The 14,463-nt window shown below is 39.5% G+C and overlaps 1 protein-coding gene across 1 annotated transcript in view; it reads right to left on the minus strand.

The window, feature by feature from the left end:
- PAFAH1B1 (platelet activating factor acetylhydrolase 1b regulatory subunit 1) overlaps positions 1 to 14,463 on the minus strand; it is a 95,277-nt gene that overhangs the window by 33,638 nt on the left and 47,176 nt on the right. The window contains exon 2 of the mRNA XM_082707203.1: positions 14,092 to 14,312. Coding sequence (XP_082563329.1) covers positions 14,092 to 14,123 — 32 coding nt within the window. The 5' untranslated portion in view covers positions 14,124 to 14,312. The remainder of the gene's footprint in view (positions 1 to 14,091; positions 14,313 to 14,463) is intronic.

Below are 14,463 nucleotides of genomic sequence, written 5' to 3' on the forward strand. Positions count from 1 at the left end.
AAGATGTGATATGATATAATCAAGTAGAGTAAAAGAAAACATTTCTTTTTTTTAAAGATTTTATTTATTGGGGCGCCTGGGTGGCTCAGTGGGTTAAAGCCTCTGCTTTCAGCTCAGGTCATGATCCCAGGGTCCTGGGATCAAGCCCCGCATCAGGCTCTCTGCTCTGCGGGGAGCCTGTTTCCTCCTCTCTCTGCCTGCCTCTCTGTCTACTTGTGATCTTTGTCTGTTGAATAAATAAATAAGATCTTAAAAAAAAAAGATTTTATTTATTTATTTGGCAGAGATCACAAGTAGGCAGAGAGGCGGGGAGGGGGGGTGGGGGGTGGGGAGCAGGCAGAGAGCCCGATGTGGGTGGGGCTCGATCCCAGGACTCTGAGATCATGACCTGAGTCAAAGGCAGAGGCTTAACCCACTGAGCCACCCAGGTGCCCCAAGAAAACATTTCTAAAATAAAAAATAAAATCAAGATTGGTGAATATGAAGAGAGGTGGGAAAAAACCACTTTGGATACAGAGGCAGAAAAGTAAAGAGGAATATCAAGCTGACCTAAAACATGACCGCAACTTGTCATCTGTACTTCCTTTGTTTAAAAGAAAATTCACTAAATAAAATTTTACTTCTTTTTTTTTTAAAGATTTTATTTATTTATTTGACAGACAGAGATCACAAGTAGGCAGAGAAGCAGAGAGTGGGGGAGGGGGAAGCAGGCCCCCACCAAGCAGAGAGCCTGATGTGGGGCTCAATTCCAAGACCCTGGGATCATGACCTGAGCCGAAGACAGAGGCTTAACCCACTGAGCTATCCAGGCACCCCTAAAATATTATTCTTATTACACAAAAAATAATAAGTATTGCCTTATAAAATATTCAAACTGTCACAAATCTTTGTTCCACTCTATCCAAATCTTATTCTTCTCTTCACAGGCAACCGCTGTTAACAGATATACAGGCACAGAAGAAACATAGAGTTGAGTATGCGTATCTGAGGGGGTGTTCAATATAAATATATCAGAGCATGTTATTTAGCAAGCTATTTCACTCGACAATAGATTTTAAAGCTCTCTGCTTATAAACATGAATATACTACATTCCTAAACTGCTATAAGGTATCCCACAGATTGGAAGTACTGTACACACACCCACACACACACATTTATTTATTTAAAAATTTCATTTTTTGACCTGAGAGAGAGCAAGAGTGAGAGAAATCACATAGGGAGAGGAAGTGGGAGGAGAATTCCTGCTGAGTGTGGAGCTCAACACAGGGCTCAATCCCAGAACCCCAAGATCACGACCTGATCCTAAGACAGAAGCCTAACTGACTGAGAGACCCAGGAGCCCCTGAATGCACCATATTTAACATACTCCTATTGACAGATCAACATTTATTTATTTTTTTAATATTTTATTTATTTATTTGACAGAAAGAGATCACAAGCAGGCAGAGGCAAACAGAGAGAGAGGAGGAAGCAGGCTCCCTGCTGAGCAGAGAGCCTGATGTGGGGCTCGATCCCAGGACCCCAGGATCATGACCCGAGCCGAAGGCAGAGGCTTTAACCCACTGAGCCACCCAGGCCACCCGACAGATCAACATTTTAGATTGTTATCAGTTTCTTAAGATAAACAACAATGCAACAAACTTCCTTTTACATAGCTATCGCCTAGAAAAACACTTGCACATGTGCTAAAAAAGCTCCTTATAAATAAAACCTTAAATCAAAGGACATACTTTAAAAGATACTGTTAAAATGACCTTTAAAGAAATTGTAACAATGTATACATTCCCACCACCAGTGTCTGAAAAGAACCTAGTTCCCCACATCCTTGCTGGTCAAAGCTGTCTATGATCAGAATTTTTTTATTTCATTCAACTGCCTGAAGAACAAACTGTTGTTTTGTTTACACATCTTAAACATTATTTCACGGTCAATTTTAAATTTGTTTTGTTTGTTAATGGCCTTAGTATTATCTTTATCTCGTTTTTCTACTGGCTGTGATAATTTTTATCAATTTTTATGATTTTTTAATATATTCTAGATGCAATTTCTGTTACATATGTTGCAACACATTCTCAGCTGGGTCACTTTTATTATTATTATTATTTATTATTTTAAGTCTTTTTTCATTTTTTTTTTTTTTAAAGATTTTATTTATTTATTTGACAGAGAGAGATCACAAGCAGGCAGAGAGAGAGGAGGAAGCAGGCTCTCTGCTGAGCAGAGAGCCCGATGCGGGCCTCGATCCCAGGACCCTGAGATCATGACCTGAGCCGAAGGCAGCGGCTTAACCCACTGAGCCACCCAGGCGCCCTTAAGTCTTTTTTCATATGAAAATTTTATATTCTGATATAGTCACACATATCCATTTATCTTTTAGTTTCCATATTTGGAATCTGTACTAAGTCTTTTCCTACTAAAGGCTGTATTTTTTCCAACTTCTTTGACATTGTTACTTTGTATGTGCTTAACATTTGGGTTTTTACTTAATTTGAATTCAAATTTATTTTATTTAGTACAAACTATGGTAGTGATACTATTTACTGAACACTACATCTTTTTCTTACTGCTGTATCTTTCAGCATTTTCTTCTTCCAAAAGAATTTCAGAATTAAGCTGGTCAAATTCATGCAAAATTCTGTTTGGATTTTAATTGGGACTGTATTCAATTTTATTAATAATTTGGGAACTCTGACATTTTTCCATTATTAACTTCTTTTTTCAGAAGTTCTTTGCGCAGAAACAGGGCAAATAAATCTTTTTTACAATATTATCCAGTAACAAAAACAATTCACTTTTGTATGCCATCTTATTTCTGGACAATATACTAAACCCAGTAATTTTAACTATTGATTCTCTTTCTTTTCTTCTCTCGAATTTTTTTTAAAAGATTTTATTTATTTATTTGACAGAGAGAGAGATCACAAGTAGGCAAAGAGGCAGCCAGAAAGAGAGGGGGAAGCAGGCTCCCCGCTGAGCAGAAAGCCAGATGTGGGGCTGAGCCGAAGGCAGAGGCTTAACCCACTAAGCCACCCAGGCGCCCCTTTCTTTAAGATTTTATTTATTTAGGGGCGCCTGGGTGGCTCAGTGGATTAAGGCCTCTGCCTTCGGCTCAGGTCATGATCCCAGCGTCCTGGGATCGAGCCCCGCGTCGGGTTCTCTGCTTGGTGGGGAGCCTGCTTCCTCCTCTCTCTCTCTGCCGACTTGTGGTCTGTCAAATATCTTTTTAAAAAATTATTTATTTATTTATTTATTTATTTATTTGAGAGAGAGAGAGAGCACCACAGCAGGGGGCAGAAGGAGAGGGAGAAGCAGACTCCCACTGAGCAGGGAGTCTGACACAGGGACTGATCCTGGGACCGGGGATCATGACCTAAGCTGAAGGGCAGACTCTTAACCAAGACACTTAAGTGCCCACTCCCCCACCTTGATTTTCTATATAGACGTTAGCACCTACAAATAAGTTTGCTTTCTTCCTTTCCAATAGTTCTATCTAGTTCTTTCTGTTGCCTTACTGCATTGGTTAGAATGTAAAATCTAAGTTTAAATGGTAGCAGAAACATGGGAACTCTGAACCTGTTTTTATTTCTTGGGAATGTACTTACTACCTCCAGCATTTGCTGCAAATTTCAGGCAGAGTGCCTCAATCAAATTAAGAAAATATACGCTTCCTCATTTTCTAAGAGAAAACAGTATTTTAAAAATATTTTAAGTAATCTCTATACAAAATGTGAGGCTTGAACTTACAACCTTGAAATCAAGAGTCACATGCTCTACTGAGCCAGTCAAGCAGCCCTTTTAGAAATTTTTAACAATCTTGGGGCACCTGGACAGCTCAGTCAGTTAAGAATCTCTCTCTCTCTTTTTTTTTTTTTAAGATTTTATTTATTTATTTAGACAGAGATCACAAGTAGGCAGAGAGGCAGGGAGAGAGAGAGAGGAAGAAGCAGGCTCCCTGATGAGCAGAGCGCCCAATGCAGGGCTCGATCCCAGGACCCTGAGATCATGACCTGAGCTAAAGGCAGAGGCTTTAACCCACTGAGCCACCCAGGCACCCTAAGAGTCTGACTCTTGATCTCAGCTCAAGTCTTGATCTCAGGGCTGCTTCATACTCAATGTGGAGCCTACATAAACAGAACCAAAAAAAAATTAACAATTAAAAGTGGGTATTAAAATTATTTCTGGGGGTTGGGTGAGCCTGGCGGTGGTTATTAAGGAGGACACATTATTGCACAGAGTACTGGGTGTTATATGTAAAAAATGAATTTTGGCTGGGGTGCCTGGGTGGCTCAGTGGGTTAAAGCCTCTGCCTTTGGCTCAGGTCATGATCCCAGGGTCCTGACATGGAGCCTGACATCAGGCTCTCTCCTCAGCAGGGAGCCTGCTTCCCACCCCGAATCTCTGCTTGCCTCTCTGCCTACTTGTGATCTCTGTCAAATAAATAAATAAAATCTTTTAAAAACTTAAAAAAAAATCTTTAAAAAAAACCAACAGTGAATATTGGAATACTACATCAAAAATTAATGATATATGGTGACTAACACAACACAGTAAAATTTTTTAAAAAATGTTTCTATACCTTTAGGACTGATATGAGTTTTCTATTATTAATATAGTAATTACATTAATAGGTATCTTAATGTTAGATTCTTGGTATATATCATACTTGGCCACCTGAACTTTTTTATATGCTACTATACTCAATGGTCGTTTATTATCTTTTATTATCTGACTTCATGTAAAAAATTAACCTGTAATGTTTATTATTTTCCCCTTGCCTAGTGCTACTAAAGGGGCTATTCTAGCCTCAGAAAATGAGCTCTTAAGTTTTCCACCTTTTGGAGCACCTGGGTGGCTCAGACATTAGGCGTCTGCCTTCAGCTTAGGTCATGCTTGTGTTACCTCTCTTACTCTGTTTCTCCCTGTCAAATAAAAAAATAAAATCTTAAAAAAAAAGTTTTACCCCATTTTCTATGTTGTGGAATGCAATATAATCTGGAAAGTTACTGGTCCTTAAAGACTCAACAGAATTAAGAGTCTAGGCTTAGAAACCATCTGGACTTGATGTCTCTAACTGTACTTAAAATTTCCTCTATAGTAACCTATTCAAGTTATCTACTTTCTTTCTTTCTTTTTTTTTTTTTTTTAAAGATTTTATTTATTTATTTGACAGAGAGAGATCACAAGCAGGCAGAGAGGCAGGCAGAGAAAGAGAGAAGGAAGCAGGCTCCCGGCTGAGCAGAGAGCCCGATGCGGGGCTCGATCCCAGGACCCTGCGATCATGACCCAAGCCGAAGGCAGCGGCTTAACCCACTGAGCCACCCAGGCTCCCCTTATCTACTTTCTGAACCAATTTTATTACATATATATTCCTAGAAAATCACCTGGTTACTCAGATTTTCTAATTTAATAGGCTAGAACATTTTCATAATTTTGAAAATCACCTCGGAGTTCATTTTATGTCTCCTTTCTCATTACTCTATTATTTATCTGTGTCTATTTTCTTTATTCATCAATTTTTTTAATGGTCTTTCTTAAAAGCTAGTTTTTTTTTTTTTGTTTTAAAGATTTTATTTATTTATTTGTCAGAGAGAGAGAGAGGGAGAACACAAGCAGGCAGAGCGGCAGGCAGAGGCAGAGAGAGAAGCAGGCTCCCCACTGAGCAAGGAGCCCGATGCGGTACTCGATCCCAGGACCCTGGGATCATGACCTGAGCCGAAGGCAGCAGCTTAACCAACTGAGCCACCCAGGCGTCCCTTAAAAGCTAGTTTTTAATTTTGTTAATAATCAAGTTTACCAGGTTATATTTTCTATTTTATTAATTTCTGCCTTTTTTTTTTTTTTTTTTTTAAGGATTCCATTTATTTGTCAGAGAGAGAGGGAGAGAGAGCGAGTACAGGTGGACAGAATGGCAGGCAGAGGCAGAGGGAGAAGCAGGCTCCCTGCCGAGCAAGGAGCCCGATGCGGGACTCGATCCCAGGACGCCGGGATCATGACCTGAGCCGAAGGCAGCTGTGTAACCAACTGAGCCACCCAGGCGTCCCTATTAATTTCTGCTTTTTAAAAAAAATTCTTTCTCTTTGTTTCCTTTGGGCTTATTTCATTGTTCTTATTCTTTTTTTTAAAAAGATGTATTTGTCTTAGAGAGAGAAAGCAAACACAAGTGGGGGGAAGGGCAGAAGGATAAAGAGAATTCCCAGCAGACTGGTCACTGAAAGCAGAGCCCAAAGAAGTGGGGCTCAATCTCACAAACTTCTGATCATGAGTCAAACTCAAGAGTTGGTCAGTTAACCAACTAAGCCACCTAGGCGCCCCGGTTGTTCTTATTCTTGAATTGAATGTGTATCTCATTTCTGACCTTTGTTTTTTTATTTTTTTATTTCAGAGATTACAGGCAGAGATCACAAGTAGGTAGAGAGGCAGGCAGAGAGGGGAAGCAGGGCTCGATGCCAGGACCTGAGATCATGACCTGAGCCAAAGGCAGAGGCTTTATAACCCACTGAGCCACCCAGGCCCCACCTGACCTTTGGGTTTTGTTTTTTTTAAGATTTTATTTATTTATTTGACAGAGAGAGATCACAAGCAGACAGAGAGGCAGGCAGAGGGAGAGGGGGAAGCAGGCTCCCTGCCGAGCAGAGAGCCTGATTCGGGGCTCAATCCCAGGACTCTGAGATCATGACCAGAGTAGAAGGCAGAGGCTCAACTCACTGAGCCACCCAGGTGCCATCCCTGACCCTGACCTTTGGTTTTTGGTTTTTGTTGTTGTTTTTAAAAGATTTTATTTATTTATTTGACAGAGAGACACAGTGAGAGAGGGAGGGAACAGAAGTAGGGGGAGTGGGAGAAGAAGCAGGCCCCCCGCAGGGCAGGGAGCCCAATGTGGGGCTCGTTCCCAGGACCCTGGGATTATGACCTGAGCCGAAGGCAGATGCTTAATGACTGAGCCACCCAGGTGCCCCTGACTGTCGGTTTTTTAAAAGACTCATTAGACAATCTAACTTTATGTACACTGGTTTTTATCCTAAGTAACCTCATTATTATTTATTTCGTTTCCTAAGTTTCATTTTGTTCTCTTAACTCCAAAACATTTACAAGTACATTTTCATTTTTTATTGTATTTTGAAGATTTTATTTATTTGAAAGGGAGGGAGGGGGAGAGAAAGAGAACAGGCAAGGAGGGGCAGAGGGAGAAGCAGATTCCCCATTGAGCAGGGAACCCAATCTAGGGCTCAATCCCAAGACCCTGAGATCATGATCTGAGGCAAAGGCCGACACTTAACTGAGTGACCCAGGCACCGCTAGAAGTACATTTTTTTTTTTTAAAGATTTTATTTATTTATTCGACAGATAGAGATAACAAGTAGGCAGAGAGGCAGGCAGAGAGAGAGGAGGAAGCAGGCCCCCTGCTGAGCAGAGAGCCCGATGCGGGACTCGATCCCAGGACCCCGAGATCATGACCTGAGCCGAAGGCAGCGGCTTAACCCACTGAGCCACCCAGGTGCCCCTAGAAGTACATTTTTAAATATTGACATGGATAGGTTTCTCTTGGCTCTCCTTCTGCCATATTAATTTTTATATTAATTTTATATTAATTTTGGTAATAGAATTGTAATATTTAATGAATAGTGAACTTAAAATTGGGAAACTTGTTCTGCCTCTATTACTAGTCATGAAATTGGTCATCTTAATTTTTCCCATCCTCAATTTATCTGTAAAATAAAGATATCAGTCATATTCACATAAATGAATTTGTTATTACTCAGTATTTGTATGCCACAGCAAAGTAAAAACAAAGAAGGCAGGCAATATACATTTGCTGAGCTGAATCATACTTAGTAGCACTGCTCAAATGATGGGCTTCCAGTATGTCAAAATTCATTGCATTTCAACCCCAAAAACACCTCAACGTATTTTACAAGCTAAATGGTATCCAACATTCTAGAAATGCTAAAATGTTGCAAAGGCAAACTTAAGTGCCAAAATGTATCTTACTTGTAAGAGGTACATAAACATTTGTTTCTTCCTCTTAGTAAATATATATTATTTTCAAAAATGGGAGAAAAAGCAAAAACCATCACTTTATCTCCTTACTAAAAACTCCCCAAGATTTTTCTTTTTTTTTTTTTAAAAGATTCATTTATCTATTTATTTGACAGAGAGAGAGAGAGAGAAAAAGAGAGAGAGATCACAAGTAGGCAGAGAGGCAGGCAGAGAAAGGGGGGGACGCAGGCTCCCCACTGAGCAGAGGGGCCGATAAGGGGCTTGATCCCAGGACCCTGAGATCATGACCCAAGCCAGCCAAAGGCAGAGGCTCAAACCACTGAGTCACCCAAGCGCCCCTCTCAAGATTTTTCTATTCCCCAAGTTTACATTTAGATGTAAAACCAATTTTCTTTGCTGAAAGAGCACTCTCATGCCATTCTTACCTAAAATCCCCTACAAATTTAGCCATCTGAAATTAGGTTCTCTCCTCAACTGATTTTTATTCAAATTAAAAGCCCTATTTTGGGGCTCCTGGGTGGCTCAGTCGGTTGGGCATCTGACTTCAGCTTAGATCACAGTCTCAGGGTCCTGGGACTCGAGCCCCACATCAGGCTTCCTACTTGGCATGGAGTCTATTTCTCCCTCTGACCCTCCCATAGCTTATGCAATTCTAGCAAATAAATTAAAAATAATAATAATAATAATAATAATAATAATAATAATAATAAAGCTCTATTTTGGGCCACAATATTTAAATCTTAATGTTGATTATGAGGGTAATAAGGATAACTTACAGTCAGTGCACAGCTATCTAGGAAAAAAAGATCCGGGTTTTTTTTTTAATAAAGACTTTATTTATTTATTTGACAGAAAGACAGATCACAAGTAGGCAGAGAAGCAGGCAGAGAGAGAGAAGGAAGCAGGCTCCCCACTGAGTAGAGAGCCCGATGCGGGGCTTGATCCCAGGACCCCGAGATCATGACCTGAGCCGAAGGCAGAAGCTTAACTCAGGGAGCCACCCACATGCCCCAAGATCTGGATTTAGAAACAAGAATGATTAAAAACCAGATATATCTTCATTAACATAAAAGTACATAAGTAGAGTTATTAATTACATATTTATAGTTACAAAATAGTGGAAACAACCTAAATGTTCCAACATGGGAGAATGGTTAAAGAAACATGGTATATACACAGTAGAGTACTATCTAGTTGTTAATAAAAGAAAAAGAAAAAGAAAAAGAAAAAGAAAAAGAAAAAGAAAGTTGTTAAAAATAAATAAATAAACTGATATGGACTTCTGGGAGATCCTGCTAATGGAAAAAAAGCAAAGCACAAAAGAGCACATATCATGTGCCACCTTTTACTTAAGAAAGGACAAACAAGGGATGCCTGGGGGGCTCAGTTGGTCAGGTCATGACCAGACGTCCTGAGATCAAGCCCCACATGGGGCTCCCAGCTCAGTGGAAAGCCTGCTTCTCCCTCTCCCACTGCCCCTCCCACCAGTGGTGCTCTTTCTCTTGCTCTATCTTCTCTAATAAATAAATCTTAAAAAAAAAAAAAAAGGGAGAAACAATAAAACATAAAACATACATGTATCTCTCTTTATTTTTTTCCTTTTATAGAGGGAGAGAAGGGGAAGGGCAGAGGGAGAATCTTTTTTTTAAAAGATTTTTTAAATTTATTCATGAGAGACAGAGAGAGAGAAAGGTAGAGGCAGAGAGAGAAGCAGGCTCACCAAGGAGCAGGGAACCCAATGCGGAACTCAATCCTAGGACCCTGGGATCATGACCTGAGCTGAAGGCAGATGCTTAACTGACTCAGCCACCTAGGTGCCCGGAGAGAGAAAGTCTTAAGCAGGTTCCATGCCCAGCTCAAGCCCAGCAATGTGGAGCTATATCCCATGACATTGAGATCATGACCGGAGCCAAAATCAAAAATCAAAATCCCAGGACCCTGAGATCATGAGCCAAAGGCAGATATTTAACTGACTGATCCACCCAGGCATCCCTCTCTCTATTAAACAGTGAATGAAGTTGGGTCTTACAGGGGCAAGGAGGGAGTAACTTCATAGAAAGGATTCAGGAGAGAGTAATATTCCTGAGTATCCATTTTTGTATAGATAATGTTCTACATATTCAAAATATTAAATTAACAAGGATGGGAAAGAAGAGAAAATGCAAAACACACAAAACTGAACAACTGGAACAGATGAACCCAACTATATCTCAAATGAATAATATAACCACAGAAAGAGGGAGAGAAACAAAATGAAAATAATCCAAGTAACTTACAGACACAGTATTCAATTATGTATTTTCAATCTAGGGAATAGATGGGAGGAAAACTGCATATAAATTTTAAACCCTTCTAGGAAGCTTTCTTTTCTGAAGTGGTAAAATTTTAACAATCTGAAACTATTTTTTAAGTATTATAGGATTGAGCAAATGAGTCAATGTCTTGATATTACTGGGGGTCAGGTCTTGCTACAGAAGAAGAAAGAGACAGTGGGGAGGAAAACAGTCCTTTTCAGAATAGACTGGACTTAGAAGTATTGGGATAGCCTAAAGATTTCTAAAATAAGTACCTGTAGGGGTGCCTGGGTGGTTCAGAGGGTTAAGCCTCTGCCTTCGGCTCATGATCTCAGGGTCCTGGGACTGAGCCCCGTATCGGGCTCTTTGCTCTCTGCTCAGCTCCCCCCACCCTGCCTGCCTCTCTGCCCACTTGTGATCTTTCTCTGTCAAATAAATAAATAAATCTTTAAAAAAATAAAATTAACTACCTGTAAATGTGTATGTGTATTAGTGGGTCTCAACTCAGGGAGATTTTGCACATACATGCCCCATCCCAAGGAGAGCCAGCAATATCTGGAGACATTTTTTATTGTGGCATCTTATTGTGATGTTAAATTTAGTGGGAAAATTTGATGAAAATAAGAATGTTTTGCATGGGGGCACTGGGTGGCTCAGTAGAGGCCAGAATGTTGCTAAACAACTGGCAGTGTATAGGACAGATCCCACAGTAAGGAATTATTTAGCCCAAGATGTCAATAATGCCAAGACTGAGATAACCTTAGTATACATATGTACCAGGGCATCTGTAATATTTATACGTACACATTTCTTGTTTCTGTCTACTTAAAGAGCCCAGAAGCAGACACCCCACAGCAATAAATACACTTAGTACCCATATCTTGATGTCTAATGCCATTCCCCACTAAGAGGAACCATGGCTTATTGCAGCAATGACTGATTCTAGGAATTAAGGCAGGACCACCTTGTTATGCTAGAATGTAAGAAAGTGTCCACAAATAAGGCCATAAGTAAGAGCCAACTGAAGAGGTTCCCATGGGCCAGTCTGGAATAGTCAAACAGCAAAAGTATAAGAAAAGTAATGAATAAAAAAAACTATTGAAAATATGAGAACTTAGGAGTTCATACCAATAATGAAAAAAAAAAACCCCAACTAAATAAGAAGAAATGCAGAAAAGTCCCTTGATTACAGCAAAAGTCTGAGTAATGACTAGTAATGTGGAATGAGTGGTTGTGTATGAAAATCATCACTTTGCAACCACTGTAGTAAAGAATGGTTCAGGCAAGAATTATCAATGGATGTTAAATTTAGTGGGAAAATTTGATGGAAATAAGAATGTTTTGCATGGGGGCACTGGGTGGCTCAGTCAGTTAAGCAGCTCTCTCTTTTTTTTTTTTTTTTTAAGATTTTATTTATTTATTTGAGAGAGAGAGATAGATCACAAGTAGGCAGGCAGAGGGAGGGGGAGGAAGCAGGCTCCCCGCTGAACAAAGAGCCCCATGCTGGCTCAATCACAGGACTCTGAGATCATGACCTGAGCCGAAGGCAGAGGCCCAATCCACTGAGCCACCCAGGCACCCCAAGTGGCTATCTCTTGATTTCAGCTCCGGTCATGATCTCAGGGCTGTGGGACTAAGCCCCCAACAGGCTCTGAGCTCAGTAAAGAGTCTGCTTGAGGTATTCTCCCTCTATTCACCGCACTAGCTTGATTTCTCTCAAATAAATACACCTTTTAAAAAAAAATGTTTTGCATGGTCTTAAAATGTCTTTTTATGTGTTAAAAAGAAAATTAATGTAACTACACAGTGGAGAAATCCACTGAGGGATCAAAATTAGCATCACCACTGAGAGGTAGATAAACATTTTGTGTCTCTAGACATGATATCCTGTTAAGAATACAAATTACTTACATAGTATTCTGGTCAAGAATACATAATCTGAATCTAATCATGAAGAAACATTCGACAGGTACAAAATGAGGAATATACTATTAAATAAAACCCAAACCGACTATTCCTCAAAAATATTACTGTCCTAGGCATGCCTGGGTGGCACAAGGCTGACACACAACTTTTGGTTGTAGGTCAGGTTGTGATCTCAGGGTCCTGAGATGGAGCTCCATGTCAGGCTCTGCACAGGATCTACTTTAAATTCTTCCTCCTCCCTCTTCCCCTCTCACTTGTACTCTCTCTCTCTGTCCAAAATAGTAAAGCCCCCGGGGTACCTGGGTGGCTCAGTGGGTTAAGCCTCTGCCTTGGGCTCAGGTCATGATCCCAGGTCGTGGGATGGAGCCCACATCGGGCTCTCTACTCAGCAGGGAGCCTGCTTCCCCCTCTTTCTCTGCCTGCCTCTCTACCTACTTGCGATCTCTGTCAAATAAATAAATAAAATCTTAAAAAAAAAAAAAAAAAAGTAAAGCCCCCACCGGGCAACATGCTTAGTGGGGAGTCTGCTGGAGATTCTTTCTCTCTCTCCCTCTCTGAAATAAAGGAATAAATCTTTAAAAATAACAAAGACTAAAGAGAAATGACAACTAAATACATTACCTAATCTTGTATGGACAGTGTACTAGAAAGGAGAGAGAGAGAAAACAAACAAACCAAGAACCCTGCAATGAAGGACATTATCAGGTCAACTGAAAAAATTGCAATATGGAAGGTAGATTCAATAAACCTATCATGTCAATGTTAAATTTGCTGAACTGCCAACTGTCCTATGGTTTTACAGAAGAATATCCTTAAGAACTTTTGTATATGCAACTTATTCTCAAATGGTTCAGGAAAGGGCGCCTGGGTGGCTCAGTGGATTAAGCTACTGCCTTCGGCTCAGGTCATGATCTCAGGGTCCTGGGATCGAGTCCCGCATCGGGCTCTCTGCTCAGCAGGGAGCCTGCTTCCCTCTCTCTCTCTCTCTGGCTGCCTCTCTGTCTACTTGTGATTTCTCTCTGTTAAATAAATAAATCTTTAAAAAAAAAAAAATGGTTCAGGAAAAAATACTGCAGGTACACACACACACACAAACAAACACACAGGTACAAAGTAAAAATGATAAAGAAAATGGTACAAAATGGTATAAAAATGTTACAAAACAGGTGAAGTGCATAAAATGTATATTAAGTATTCTTTGTACCAATCTTACAACTTACCTATAAATTTGAAATTATTCCCAAATAGTTTTGTAAAAAGCCACATAAAATTTAAAAATCTAGAACATGAAGCTAAATTATTCCTCTTATTCCTTACCTAGAAAAACAGAATGCTATAATATATGGGATGCAACAAGATACTATAAAATATCAGTGGTCAAATCATTTTATGCCTCTGTCATTAATGTATTTATATTAACTATTATGTTATCCACCTCATAAATTTCAAATCCTCTAACAGCCCCTGGATGATAAAGATAAAAAAAATACAATAAGGCAAAGGAAAGGAATTAACAATAACAACATAAAGGGCTTCATTTTTCTAATGCACACATTTCACACAAAAAAATTTAGAACTCTGAATGATCTACTTTCCTACTGAATGTAATATATTTAAGACAAGCTCAGAGTAAAACTTATCCCAACTAACTTATATGTTCTGCTTTATATTTATATACAATAAAGTCACAAGGGTGTAACACTACTTAAAAGATCCAGTTTTAAAATCAGACCAAACTGCCCAAAACAATATCTGAACACTTACAGTAATAGTTTTAATCTAAGAATAGCTCTCCCAAAGCTGTATTTTAATTTACTACTTTGTCTTTTAGGAGAGGATTTTTAAAAAACCACACAAAACAGAGAAACTTACAGTTCATCTCGTTGTCTCTGGGACAGCACCATTTTGGCTGTAATATCAAGCTTCTTTGATATAGTGGTATGTCCCTCCTTTGGGAAATCAAAAAGCTTTGTGATCCCTGGATTTATAATTAAATATGCCACTAAGTGGTGTCCACAAAGAGGAAGATGATTCTTTTACAAGTGAATCCAACCAGCAATCAGGAGATAGTCAATGAATAAGGTTCATTCCACCTAAGGGAGGAGAGAGAGAGAGAGAGAGAGAAGGTAATTTCTATTACTTGCAGTATACTCTTCCGAGGTTTACTTAATGCTAACATGAATTTATTATGTTTTCTGTTATAATCAATGCCATAATATTAGTATTTTTTAAACTACCTTATAG

This window comes from Mustela nivalis, assembly GCF_964662115.1.
Source record: "Mustela nivalis genome assembly, chromosome: 17".
In the NCBI taxonomy this organism is placed as follows: Eukaryota; Metazoa; Chordata; class Mammalia; order Carnivora; family Mustelidae; genus Mustela; species Mustela nivalis.